The sequence below is a fragment of the Cyprinus carpio genome, chromosome A9 (assembly GCF_018340385.1).
Source record: "Cyprinus carpio isolate SPL01 chromosome A9, ASM1834038v1, whole genome shotgun sequence".
In the NCBI taxonomy this organism is placed as follows: domain Eukaryota; kingdom Metazoa; phylum Chordata; class Actinopteri; order Cypriniformes; family Cyprinidae; genus Cyprinus; species Cyprinus carpio.
Window position 1 is genome coordinate 21,648,516 of NC_056580.1, and position 14,354 is coordinate 21,662,869.

Here is a 14,354-nt window from a genome sequence, read left to right on the forward strand (position 1 = left end):
TCTTTTTCTTTCTTTCTTTCTTTCTTTCTTTCTTTCTTTCTTTCTTTCTTCCTTTCAATAATTATAAAAGCCTATAATAATAGGCTAATAATAATAATAATAACAGGCCTAATTTAAACAAAGGAAAAAATATGAAAAATGACAGATTCAGCGCACTTTTGCTGTGACGCTACAACTCTTGTAAATGTAGGCTAAATTATATTCAAAAATAATTTCAGCGTGATTTTGAGACTTTTAAACACAGTTAGGAAATGCTTGAACTATGCTTGAACTATTTTATCAAGTAAAGTTAGGAAATAATCAGCTAAAATTATTCTAATGAAAGTAGCTTATTATAGCCTAATTATTATTAGGCTATTTATAGACCTAATTTATATATATTTTGCTTCACATCCTTTCATAAGTCAAACGTGTGATTGTTTTATTCAATCTTTAAATAAATCTCAATAATTTCAACCGAGACTGAATTTTAAAGAACATTTATGCCATTTTATGATTCACTGTATGTCACGTACGCATGCACGCGCGCGCTCACAAATAGTGACAGTGGCCAACGCGCATGCGCGAGACTGGTAAACCATGGCGGATTCAGGAAGCGAGGATATAGCGGTGATTGGAAACACAGATCTGACTCCTTCGGAGTCGGAAAACAACTTAAAGAACACGGTAAAGTCCATATCTGATTGTTTTTATGCGGCGTGCCCGATGGTGTGCTGTTTTGTAGATGTTACGAGCGCGTGATCTGTGTAACGTTACAGTGTTTTGCTTTGGCTCTTGAATGGCCATGTCAGTATTGTTAAGTATTTCTGAAGTTTCTGCGGGTTCTTTGAATGAATTACATGAACTTTTATTGTTGTTATTTTTGTTATTTTGTTTATGGTTTTTATGAATTAAAAGAATGAGGAATAAAGAATGCTTATGTCAAGCCACTTACGTAGAAAGTTGCTTCACTTTATGCTGTCAATGAAGAGCCTTTGCCACGTAGTTTGTAAACACCCAGTATCTCATACACTCATATGACGAATGTCAGTCCGCATCATATTGAATATTCTGTCATAATCAAGTCTGAAGATTTTCGATATATCAGCAAATAGATCTTCTTTACAGCGCCATAGTTGAATTTCTTTATAGGCTGGTGCTTGAGACATGGGAATAAAACATGTCCAATATCTGCTATTAGTTTTTATCACAAGAAATTATCACAAGAATGTTATTAACTCAAATGTACCATTTAGTTTGGTTTTCTTTATATATTTAATGGCAATCTTATGACATTATTGCACGAAAACCTCCTGTCGAGTTGCTGAAAATCAGTGTGACACCATCTTCAAGACTCCATTTGTTGATTTATTTATTGTCTAGATTTATAATAAATATTTGTTGGTCACATTATGTTTGTATCTGATGGTGTTTACTTGCACTGAGCAATACTACTACAGGCATGGAAAAGATTTAATATTGTGAGAAAATGGAAGCAGGAGATTTCACCCAAATTGTGAATACCTTTCTTTTTATACCACTTGCTTCTGGCTAACAATAAAAGTTAGCTGATCATGGTTCAGGTCAGAGATGTTTTTTTTTTTTGGAAATGGATGAACCCTTTATATGTACAGACTTCCTGTTTCAGAAGGAAATATGTAAACACAGGAGAGAAAACTTTTTTCAAAGCATAGACATCATTTTCCAAAAAATGTGAGGATGCTTGTAGAAATATCCTCAACTATTTTAATATCTAAAATCTCAACCTCAATATCTAAACGTGTCCTCGACCATTTTTTTTTCATCGAAAGTATCATAAGGATACTGTAATGGTATTGAACATTGGGATTCTCTGGACCAAAATTTACAGATGGTTGAAAAAGGGACCAGTCTTCTGAAGAAGATGGAGATCAGTGTGGCTGAAGCGGAGAAGAGGACTGGGAAGAATGCCGTCAATATGCAGGAGACTTATACAGTGTATCTTATAGAGACGAGGTAAGACACTTGACTTCACTTTCACAGTGCTACAACGCGTCATTAAAGGTGAAATATGTAATTTCACCAGAATCACAGAAGAAATAACTGTCCCACCCCGAAATCACGCATTGGTTGTGCCCATATTGCTGTGTCAGTATTTTTTTGTAATGTTTTTTTGGATTAATTGTTTGATTGATTTTGTTTTCGATAAATTTGACATGATAAAGAAATTCACCCCATATACACTGTAAAAAAAGTTGTAAATAAAGATGATTTGAGTACATTTTACAAGAAAGTGCTGTTTTAGTCTTTTTACTTTAAAATTTCACATTTATTTAAATGTGTTTATTGCTGTTTCTTTGTAATTATTTGTGAAATTTACCAGCAATTTCTGAATGAAGTATATCAAGTAAATCCTTTTTTGATAGTATATTTGCTAAATGCGTGTTATTGATTTCATCACGACCATTCGTGCTTGTGTTTCATTTTTTACATTTATCTATTTTATGTAATTTTTAAATGTCATAAAACGACTTCTTTCTGGTGACGTATGCTGGATTTCTCCTGTCTTTTTGTATACATATACTCTGCCCCTTTTTATAATCGACTGCAAGCTTGCATTAAGATCTACCTCCATCCAATCTGAACAATTATACTATGAAGTTTCTATTGATAGAAATTATATTTATACTGTAGTTGAGCCAATACTAGACACAAGTATTAATTAAATACTCGTTCTTTAAAGAGCCATTTAAACCCCACCATTTTGGAAGTATTGTACAGCAGATGTTCCTTTCTTGACATGATAATGAAGGTCAGGGGTTTGGATGCAGTCAGTTTACAGCTGGAAGTGTGGATCTACCTAAACTAATCATTTTTAGCCATTGCAGAAGACCTGTTTGGTTATAATGTGCATTTTCTTATATAACCTAATGTAGATGAAGCAGGTTTACACATTGACTGTCTGTCAGACTGAACTATGAACTGAACCCAGAATATAAAGGAGTCATATACAGCATAGATAGACCAGCTGAGGAACTGTGGAAGCTGCAGCCGACTGGTAGAGACCATCAGATTTCTTCTCTTTAAGTCCACTTCATACTTAAATATTTACACTAGACCTTTTCTTCCTGTGCCTGGAACTGTCACTTTAATGTTCTTTCTACATCAGGTAAAACAAAACAGGAGTATCTCATCGGACAGGAAGTGACATGCAACAGAAGTGTCACTTTCTCCTTTGCCCCCCCCCGCCATCACCCCACCAAGCTTTGTGTTGCGTTCTGGAGAGGGTGATGAGTCAGCGCTTCAGGCAGATGTGCTTTGTCTGTGTTTCCAGCAGTGCCAAACACACACACTGGCCAGAGTGCAGTGACATATTATCACACAATACTTAGTGGTCGAACTCATAAAATCACTGTCTTTAACCAAGACATGTTCAAACGTGTTTTTTGGTACCGTCCTGTAACTGGAAAAGCATCCATAACTAGATTTGTACATTTTCTTAATTAAATGAGAATGGTGCTTGTTCATGCAAAAAGTTACCTTTAGTTTTTGCATTGACATTTATGCGTTTGTCAGAGGTTTAACTGAAAACGGCTTGCATTGCATTGAAGATTTTTTTCATTTTACCAGTGCATCCCCTGGGAACTGAACCCATGACCTTGCATACTGATGTTGCTAGCATACTGCACATGCAGAACAGTGGGCTTTAGAAAACAGTTTAGTGCCGCTGATCTTTTTGAAAGTTGAACAGTCTGAATGGAGAATGCTTCCCAACCTTCCTTGTGCTTTGATTTCATCATGGATTATTAGCGTGGAGCACATAATGTGCTCCCATTTCTTCCCTGGAGCCCTCAGGAAGCTCTAATTTCAAAGTCTCCCCATTTTTCTTCAGTGTTCCCCCGCTTCCCCATGTATATTTCCTTCCCTGTATCTCTTAATTAATTTTTTCATTTTTCCATCTGAATTATTCAGGGCTCCAATAATTTTACAATTTAAAAAGTGTTACTTAAAGTTTGTAGCTGTACTACTAAGCTGTAAAATATTTGTCATTGGAAATAATAAATTAATTAATTTAAAAATAAGTTAATTAAAATGATAATTGAATAATAATTAAATACATTTAATGTGTTTAGTCTGTTTTCGGATTGTGCGATATCTTGGGGGACATCTGTGTGTACACTTCCATTTAAAAGTCAGTAAGATTTTTTTAATGGTTTTGAAAGGAGTCTTATATGCTCACCAATGCTGCATCTATTTGATCAAAAATACAATAAAAAAGTAAATATTTAGAAATATTATTACAATTTCAAATAAAAAAAAGTTTCTATTTTAATATTTTTAAAAGATTTTTAAAAGTCATTTATTTCTGTTATGGCAAAGCTAAATTTTCAGCAGCCGTTACTCCAGTCTTCAGTGTCACATAATCCTTCAGAAATCATTTTAATATGTTGATTTGCTGCTTAAGAAACATGTCTCATCGTTGTCAGTGTTGAGAACCGTGATACTTTCTTTAATTCCGTAATTGATGAATAGAAAAAAAGAACAGCCTTTAATTGAAATAGAAATCTTTTATAATATTATATTAATCAATTGAATACATACTTGTTGAATGAAAGTATTAATTTATTAAAGAATCTTACTGAAAAAAGAATTCATTTATTTATTTTGGAATTGCATTGGCCACTTTTTTGATTTTATCTGTTGACTGGAAAAGTCATTGAAATTCATTGTTCAAAAAGCTGTGGGTTGCCTGATTATTGAATCACGTGATTTCTCCCGACGGGGAAATTTCTACCAACCACCCCCCGGTACTGACCCTGGAGTGATCTTTAATTAATGCAGGAGAGTTCATATGCATGCTCCTTCATTGCAGTGTGATTTAGTAGAGTTCTGCTCCTAAATTAGCAGCGTTCATGGCTTTATGCACTGGGAATTCAGCAAGATTACACAGCGCTGTTAAACCTTTGGCATGTGTTTAAAAAAGGCCCTTAAAATGACTACTTTCATAAACTAGAACCACAACTTGAAACCTCATGGATCTCTGCTGTGTTTATTTCAGATTAATTTTGTTTAGAAATTAGCTTAAACCAACTCCACATTTCGTGATGGAAGTGTTTTTATTATTTTTCCAGAGATGTATATATCAAAGTTTATACCAAACTTTTTATTGAAAGGCTATTTCATTCCATTCTGGCAGTCTGTTCATTTGTTCTTTGTTTTTAGGCCGGTGGATGCTGCATCAGAAGAGACCAATCCTGTCCCAGACTCATTGTGGAGGCGTTACAGCGAGTTTGAGCTGCTTAGAAACTATTTGTTAGTCACCTATCCATTTGCAGTGGTTCCGCCATTGCCTGAAAAACGGGTATGCAAGACGACTTGGTTACTGCTGCTCGTAAATTTGATTTGAATTCATGCACTGTAACATCATACTTTTTGCAACAGGCTGAATTTGTTTGGCACAAGCTGTCCGCAGACAACATGGACCCTGACTTTGTGGAGAGGCGTAGGGTTGGACTAGAGAACTTCCTTCTCCGAGTGGCCTCACACCCAGCCCTGTCCAGTGACAAGATCTTCTATTTGTTCCTCACTGAGGTAGAGAGTTCTCACTAAAGCTGTCTGGACAAAGCAAAGGGTGTATCAAACCAGTAGCATGCCACTCGCATTTTGAAAAAGACAGGATATTCTATTTGCATCTTTGATTTTAACATTTGTGTTTAATTCCTAATTTGTAATTAACTTAGAAAGTTTTTGTAGATTTTTAAAAAATTAATTTATATTTTTATTTATTAATTTCTGTTTCTATTACACTATCAGTTGTTTTAAAAAAATTTAAATCAATTGACGGCCTAGTAGAAATATAAATCAATTGAAAAAATAAATAACCACATATAATCGTGTATATTGGTATACAATACCAATGAATAAACATACAATTATCAAGGCAGATAAACAGAGTATGGATATTGGCTTTAGAAATAATATTTTCATTTTATTTCTATAACACACTACTATTTAAAAGTTTTTTTAAAATAAGATAAAAATACAAATAAGCAAAAATACAGTTAAAATGTAATATTGGTGAATAATATTACAGTTTAAAATAACTGATTTCTATTTGAAATGTAATTTATTCCAGTGATGGCAAGCTTCACTCTTCAGTGTCACTTGATACTTCAGAATCATTCTAATTTGCTGATTTGGTGCTCAAAAAACATTTCTTACTTTTATCAATGTTGAAAACAGTGCTGCTTAATATTTTTGTGGAAACTGTGATGCATTTACAGTTTAATGCTGAAAAAAAAAAAGAAAATCTTACTAATCCTAAACTTTTGAATGTTAGTGTAAGATTATCAGTGGCCTACAGTCCAGCAATTCATACATTTTTGTGAATTTAAATAATTTAACTAAATTACTTTGTTAAATTGACAGATCTAATGTCACTTTTGCCATTTGAAAAGAAAAAAATATTTATGGCTTTTCATGCTAATAATGTCTTTTGTCAGTGTCAGAAATTTCATGCTTTCTCTGTCCTACAGGAAAATGGTTGGAAGGAAACCGTGTTTGAGACAGGATTTCAGGCGAAGGTATATCAGCACTTTCTAGTTCATTGGGTTCTTTCTTTCTTTAAACCTCTACCCACGACTGTTATTTCTATATTGCTTCTCACCATAGGTCACATGTTGATATGAGGCTGACTAAATATGTGCTGATTTCAAATAAAAAATGTGTGAAGTAACTGAATTGCTACTGCGGTGAAGAATCTGTTATCAGTACGCTGTAGTTTATGTAAACAGGCACAGGAAGTCTGTTGGACCATTCTGGTTCAAACCCGAAAGAGCAGCAGTGCTTTATGTTAGTGTATATTATTGCCATATAGCAGTGTTTATCTGATCTCAGTCATTTAAAAAAGATTGTTGTAAGGAGTGCCTGTAACCCTGTTTTACACCATCTGAAAAAACAAACCCAAACATGAATCTGTCTGTCAACATTTGGCCTTTGTCCTTCTTACAGGCCGATTCAAGATTGAAAGCTTTAAATGCCACATTCAGAGTGAAGAATCCAGACAAGTAAGTCATTTTTTGCAAACTGTCATGAAATGCATAAAGATATGGCCGTGCTGAAACTAACATTGACCCGTGTGTATGTGTTTCACAGGCGATTTGTAGAAATGAAACACTACGGTGATGAGCTGCAATCTGTTATTTCGCAGCTGCTGAGAGTTCGTGCAGTGAGTATAAACAAAGTCAAGACAGCCGAATATGCAGCTTTTTCACTCCAACAAATGCTTAATTTAAGGATTGCATATATTAGGTGTTATTAGGGACAAAAATGGTAAGGAAAGCGATTCTGTTGATATCATAAACAGTTCTTTTAGTACTTTTGAGAAGCAGCACAATACTGTTTTAGCCAACTTGTTGAATTATTCTTCTGAAGTACCATTTATTCCAACAAAATTCTTCTGATTGTATATTTTCATATGAACAGTCTGTATTTACACTGATTTACAGTAAGTCTTAAAAGTCTCCGTTTTTGATTTTTTTATATATATATATATATATATATATATATATATACATATATATATATATATATATATAATTTTTTATATATCTGGTTGCATTTGAATCATAGAGTGAATCTAATGAAAATTAGCTCTCTTTTTTTTTCTTAAAATCTAATCATTTACTAACAGAGTTCATCTCTTCTTTTAGAGAGCAGCTGATCGCCTGTATGGAGTCTACAAAGTGCATGGAAATTATGGAAGAGTCTTTAGGTGATGGTTTTTTTAAAGGAATAGTTCACTCAGATATGAATAATTTACTTATGTCGTGTCAAAACTGATATGGCTTACTTTTTTCTCTGGGACACAAAAAGAGATGTTTTGCGGTATGTCCAGGCTCCTCTTCTCCATATAATGACCATGTTTATATGCATATCACTGTCTGATCATGGTTTATATTTGGGTTAAGACTTTATTCCTGAAAAAAGACGTTTACATGTTAAAAATTCTGGGGGTCAGTAAGATTATTATTTAGCAAGTATGCATTAAATTTATCAAAAGTAAACACTTTTGCATTGCTACAAAAAATTATATTGTTAAATAATGCATATAATCGTGGTCAACAAATAGCTACATTAAAGTCTATATACGACCTGTGCATTATATTTCACGTCATCTGAAACTATACAATCATTGTGTCACATTTTTCTCACAGTATAATCGGCACACAGTTCAATCACAATTAAGTACGCTCATTTTGAAGGAGCCAGACGTGTTTTATAACGTGCTCTGTAAACCGTTTTTAGGGGTAAATCTTTTGCCTTGTGATTGTGTAGCTGCGGTCAGCTGCAGTGGTTCAATGTGAATCTTTGTTTGTTTTGGACAGCGAATGGAGTGCCATTGAGAAAGAGATGGGAGATGGGCTGCAGAGCGCTGGCCATCACATGGACGCGTGAGTTCACAACATATGCAACATAGCCACTTTATGAGCCATTCTCATGTACCTTTATGGGATTAGTGCAAGACTTTATTGCAGCTGGTTTTGATTGTGTTTCTCCTGCCTGGGACGATCCTGTTACCCTCTGAGAGTTCATTGAGGGACCTGAAATATGAAGGTGCTGTATGATACACCCCATGACTCTCCCGTGATTCTACACATGTGTGCTCCTGGTACTGAGCTGTAAAACACATTTGCCAAATTGATCTGAATCCTCTCAGATTTCCATTCATGGCCCCCCAATAACAAGTAGCCAGTAAGGTGAGCCCTTGGGAGGCTCGGGTTTTGATTTGGCTGGCAGGTCGTGCTGCGAATCTCCGGGAGCCATGGCCAAAACGTTTTGTGGTAATTAGTTTTTTCAACATTGTGATGATGATGATGTTGTTGTTGTGAGAGGGACTCTCTCACAGTAGTGTCCATAGTGAGTCTTTAACCAGCCCCTTTCGTTTCTATCCTGGTTTTGTATGGCTGTCTGCTCTGATGGATTCCAGATTGCTGTACTTGGCAGCAAGGTCAAAGGTCAGAGCCAAGTGCGCAGCCTGTCTGTCTTCTGTCTCACTGAAAGAAACAACCTGCCCATCATCAGCCCCTATTTGGCAGCTGTCAAATTGTTTTATGGATCATGTTGCTCACCTATTCCCAGAATTCCTTGTAATACCCCAAACAGGCTCTGCTGCGGGTTTGGCTTTAGTTCCACAGGCTCTACGTCTGATTTAGAGAGGATAATGCATGTAGTTTTACCAGAATGCCAGTTTGTGACATAAGGGGTGGGCGGAACGATATCTTCAAAATATCATGGTCAAAGTATACATAAAAAGATATAGTTATTGGAAACCCACGAAAAGTGTTTTATATATTAAAAAATGTGGTAATGCCAATTTTTGTGGAATTCAGTGAGTTAAATGAAAAATAATTCATCTCATTTTATCTTTTACTCAGAGCTTGATGAAAACAAACCAAAAGATTTATGATAAAAGATAGTTAAAAACATAAGACTCTAAACAACTAATTTATCAAACAGATGGTTCTTACTAACATTTATTCAGACATTCATCATTTTATTGGCCATGTTTTAAGCTGTCAAAGTAGTCATTATACAATATTGTTCAAACAATTTGGGGTCATTTTTTTATTTTTGAAAAGTCTCTTCTCACAAAGGCTGCATTTTTTTGAAAAACTAAACAAAACAAAAAAACAGTGATATTGTGAAATATCATTATTTAAAAAGATATGGTTATTGGAAATCGAACGAAAAGTGTTTTATATATTAAAAAACACGGTAATGCCAATTTTTGTGGAATTCAATGAGTTCCATGAAAAATACTTCATATCATTTTATCTTTTACTCGGAACTTGATGAAAACAAACAAAGATTTATGACGAAAGATAGTTAAAAACATAAGACTCTAAACAACTAATTTATCAAACAGATGGTTCTTACTAACATTTATTCAAACATTCATAATTTCATTGGCCATGTTCAGCATAGCCATTATACAATATTGTTCAAACCATTTTAAAACTGTAGCTTCATTTTTTGATGCAAAGCAGAATTTTTCAGATTTTATTCTGGAATCTTTGTTGAATAGAAAGTACAAGACAACAGCGTTATATAAAATAGAAATCTTTTGTAACATTGTAAATGTCTTTACTGTCACTATTAATCAATTGAATACATCCTTGCGGAATACAAATGTACCATATATAGTAATTTCTTTCAACAACAACAAAAAAATCTTACTGACTTCAGACTTAGCGTACGCACATCTGTGACCATATCAGGTGAAGTACATGGAAGTGTTGTATGTCAGCTTCCCTTTGATCAGGCACTTTTGAATGTTACAGGTATGCTGCTTCTGTAGACGATATTCTAGAGGAAGAGGAGCATTATGCTGATCAGCTGAAGGAGTACCTTTTCTACTCAGATGCATTAAGGTACAATATTCATTGCCTCATTCATTACTGTTATGTTGCCTCATCTTAAAGGAATAATTCACTCAAATTGAGAATTGTGATCATTTATTTCCCTGAACTACTTGTGACCAAAAGCATACTAAACACAAGCTGTTATAACAGTGAGGTTTATTAGAAATGTACATGGGCCCTGTTCTCACTGAACTCCTACTGGCTGATTAAGTTACATGCAACTTTTGGTACACTGTGAAAACACAAAACTCCATCAGTTCCCAGTTTTCTTAAAAGTGGTCATACTGCAGGGCATCTAGACTTTCAGTTCAATTTCCATAAGAAACAAGGAGATCTGCTTTTATGGTTGATTTTGTATATTTTATGGTTTGTGTGTGTTTTCACAGGACAGTGTGTAGGAAGCATGAACTGACACAGTATGAACTGGAGATGGCCGTCCAGGATCTGACCTCTAAGAAACAGCAGCGAGAAGAACTCGCCACAGGGGTCAGTGTCCATTTAACCACATGACACAACTCCATATATCACCCCTCTTACATCTGGAATGGGGGACTTTCCAGGAAGATTTATTTAAACCAGTGCCCATGTCGTATCACAAGAAGGAGGGAAAAAATAGGCAAACAATTATAAAACATAAGTTATATATAAAACACTTTTTGTTTTATTTTCTGTTTTTAAATGTATAGAATATAAGTGAGCATGATTTAAAAATATACATTTAAATATAGCATAGTTTGATATAATGCAGCATCTTCTACAGCAGTAAAACCTTAGAATGTCTTCAGGTTTGCATGCTAGTGAATATTTTTTTTTAAGTTTTATGCAGATAAAATTGTGTCTGCATGAATAGAGCCTGTAGAGAATTACCTCATTGGCCCATTTAACATGTAAACATTTTAGCAGCACAAAGAGCCAAGAAAATACAAAAGACATTCTGACCCGATTGGCTAATATGAATAATTACTAGGCCCACCTGGCCAAAAAATGGGAGTAAAAATGTCCATATTTCAGCTTTCTGCAAATAAACATGGGAGGAAAAGTGTGGTTTACTTTTTCTTTTCTTTTTTCCTGTGTAGACGATACGGACCTTCTCTCTGAAGGGAATGACCAGTAAACTGTTTGGACAGGAGACCCCAGAGCAGAGGGAGGCTAAGCTGAAAATGCTGGAGACACAGATTGAAGAAGGAGAGGAACTGGTCAAAGAAAGAAACTCAGAATGCGAGTAAGCAGTGCACTATTCCCACACAATTAAATTTATGTACTGCTGATGACAAAAAGCTATAAATGTTGTTAGAAATTTGTACTTAATTAGGTGGTTTATGACCTGACAAGGTTGCACAACAAAACTGCATTGCCTTTTCATTCTCTGTGGCAGTACGGAAATTATGAAATATGCAGATATGCTCCAAATACACATTCTTTGCTTATATTGTTGCATCTCTGAGACACCAAATCCAAACCCAAAACAGGTTAAATATGCAGGGCTTTCTAAAAAATATGTAGATTTGAGGATACAGCCATTCATGTCAAGCTTCATCGGAGTAGGTATTTCTCACCAAGAATCTTTTTTTGTTTGTTTTTTTTGTAGTGAGTTTGTGAAAAGTGCATGGGTGGACATTGAGAGGTTCAAAGAGCAGAAAGACCATGATCTCAGAGAGTCTCTCATCAGCTATGCCATCATGCAGATCAGCATGTGCAAAAAGGTGAGCACCGTCAAAGCCAGCAAAATAAACTTCAGAAATTATTGTCATTACAAAACAAGCAACAACAAAAAAAATCTTTATACTGATCGGACACAATGGAGAAGTGATATAGTGGCACTGAAACATAACCATGTTTTGTTTTTAGGGAATTCAAGTGTGGAACAATGCGAAAGAGTGCTTCAATAAGATGTGAGGGTTCCAGCTACGACAACCAGAACACCAGGAGGCCTTGGAGATGTCAATCCAGAGAAGCACACACTCCTAGAGACTGACCTTGGGGTCTAAAGTCTTCCTCTCAATCCTAAACATTCGTCAGCCTCTTGCACCAGATGCTCTGGTGTAAAAAGGTATCAAATAATATTGACACACACTAGTTTCAGAGTCCAAATAGTGAATGGATGGGCTGCTGTTTTATTTATTTCCAGATTTTAGATCTGGTTACTTTTGTGACTGCACTATGTTGACCTACACAAGAGCTTGTGAAGGTAATGGACAATTCTTAACACTTCAGACAGAAACAAAACAATGACTTAATTAGTATTGATTAATCTTGAACAATGGAATCATTTCTTTATAATTAGTTTTTTTCTTCATGCTGTTTGATGTCAAAATGTGTGCTCAAATCACTCCTTTTTCTACTTTCCATTAAAGTCTTTACTACTTTAGCTCACCATAAAACGAAAGCACAGATTAAAATTGTCAAGGCAAAATAAGAGGGTGGGTTTTTGTGGGGGAAAAAAGTGAATCCAGCAGTTCCATTTTTATTTTACCCTACACCCCTCTTCATAATAGTGGTCTTGCACATCTGGAAAATGATCTTTATCACCTGGCGTAGAGGACACCTAAAGTCAGATTTCATAAGAAAGGAAAGTAACTTATTTGCATGCAAACTAAATTTGCCCTGACGCTTATACAGCAAACAAAGTTGCAAAAATTCATCATAATATGCTGGTCTGTCACTTTTCTGCACATTCAGTCATAAAAACATAAGCTGTTTATACCACAGACCCCCTCCCTTTATATGGGTCAGTTCATCTGAGAAATATGAATATGCTGTTTATGCCTTATTCAAGCATATTTTCTTTGTTGCCACAGCTTCCACTATGAATGCCATATTTGTCATTTGTTATGACGAGTGGGTGGGTCCGTGTTTTGATATAAATCTGGCTGAAGGAATACGAAGGTCACAGGAAAGGCAGGATATAATAACTTTCTCATTTTAGAGCTGCATGTTTAACTCAGCCTGACCCCTTGTCATTTGGTTCATTTTTCTGGTTTAGAGTGAGGCAGAGATAACCATTTTGTATATATTCCATTGAAGTCATTGTTGTGTAACACTAATGATAATAATAAAAAGTCTTGTCTACTTTAAATTCGTTGTTCATTTTTTTGATGGTCTAAGAGCTCTGCAGTGATCTTTTTTTTATGTGGAGTTCACTTTGATTATGCTTCAATTTACATGAAAATTTTCGAGTTTGAGGTGTAACGTTAATGAAAATACACTGTGTATGAGAATGCTTATGTATATAACCAACTATATTTAAACTTTAATCAAGTTTCAATCTGTCAAACTACAAATGTCTTGTTATCTCTGTACATTAAACTGAGGTGGGAGAAATTAATTTAACATTGAAAAAGAATACTGTGTACTGGTAAAAAGAGTGCATTTCTTTAAACTGGTGAATTGTAGTGATCTCTACAGCCTCTCAGCCATTTTCTCAGGAGGAATCTCCGTTTGTTTTTTGTTGTAATGCTTCCCTCTAGTGGTGTGTTATACTAATGAACAACTTTTTTTATACTAAAGCCTTTGATATAACAGACTGGTCAGATGTTTGGCTTTGTTTGAAATTGCACGGGTTTAATCAATGTAAATGAGTGGACACTTTTTTTTTCACAGTTTTTCATTTTATTCAGTTAAATGTCTTATAAAATTGAGCCAAAATCAGAAATGAATGTTTTTATATTTAAATGCCTCTATTTCACCTCTTCAAGTTAATTTTAGGGCAGTGGTTCTCATCCTTTTTGACTTATATTTTCTATGGTATTTGTCTTGTAATTGTGACAACGCTAGTTGTCAGAAACTTTATGAAACACTGATTCATTTTGTGATTCTATGATATTTTATGTCCTTTATATTTATTTCAATAATAATAAAAGAAAAGTTTTGAGAGGAACTGTTTCGTGTTGTTTTTAGCATTTTAATCTATTTGAATTATTATTTGTTTAGATAAATAATATAAGTTATCACATGGCCCCCTTGGAAGTTTGT

At 34.7% G+C, this 14,354-nt stretch overlaps 1 protein-coding gene across 1 annotated transcript; it reads left to right on the forward strand.

The window, feature by feature from the left end:
• Positions 1–525: 525 nt before the first annotated feature.
• LOC109096025 (sorting nexin-4) lies at positions 526–13,458 on the forward strand. The gene is made up of 14 exons (XM_019109701.2): positions 526–666; positions 1,850–1,974; positions 5,182–5,320; positions 5,401–5,550; positions 6,495–6,542; positions 6,970–7,025; positions 7,114–7,186; positions 7,671–7,732; positions 8,346–8,411; positions 10,302–10,391; positions 10,769–10,868; positions 11,459–11,604; positions 11,971–12,085; positions 12,231–13,458. Exons 1-14 carry the CDS (start codon positions 580–582, stop codon positions 12,276–12,278), a joined length of 1,305 nt encoding a protein of 434 aa, XP_018965246.1. The 5' UTR covers positions 526–579; the 3' UTR covers positions 12,279–13,458.
• The last annotated feature ends 896 nt before the right edge of the window (positions 13,459–14,354 follow it).

Excerpts from the sequence above, each read along its gene's own strand:
- LOC109096025 (XM_019109701.2), top strand. The coding sequence starts at position 580 with ATGGCGGATTCAGGAAGCGAGGATATAGCGGTGATTGGAAACACAGAT. Across the intron at positions 1,975-5,181 it reads GTGTATCTTATAGAGACGAG|GCCGGTGGATGCTGCATCAG; the intron begins GTAAGACACTTG and ends CTTTGTTTTTAG. Across the intron at positions 10,869-11,458 it reads GAGAAGAACTCGCCACAGGG|ACGATACGGACCTTCTCTCT; the intron begins GTCAGTGTCCAT and ends TTTCCTGTGTAG.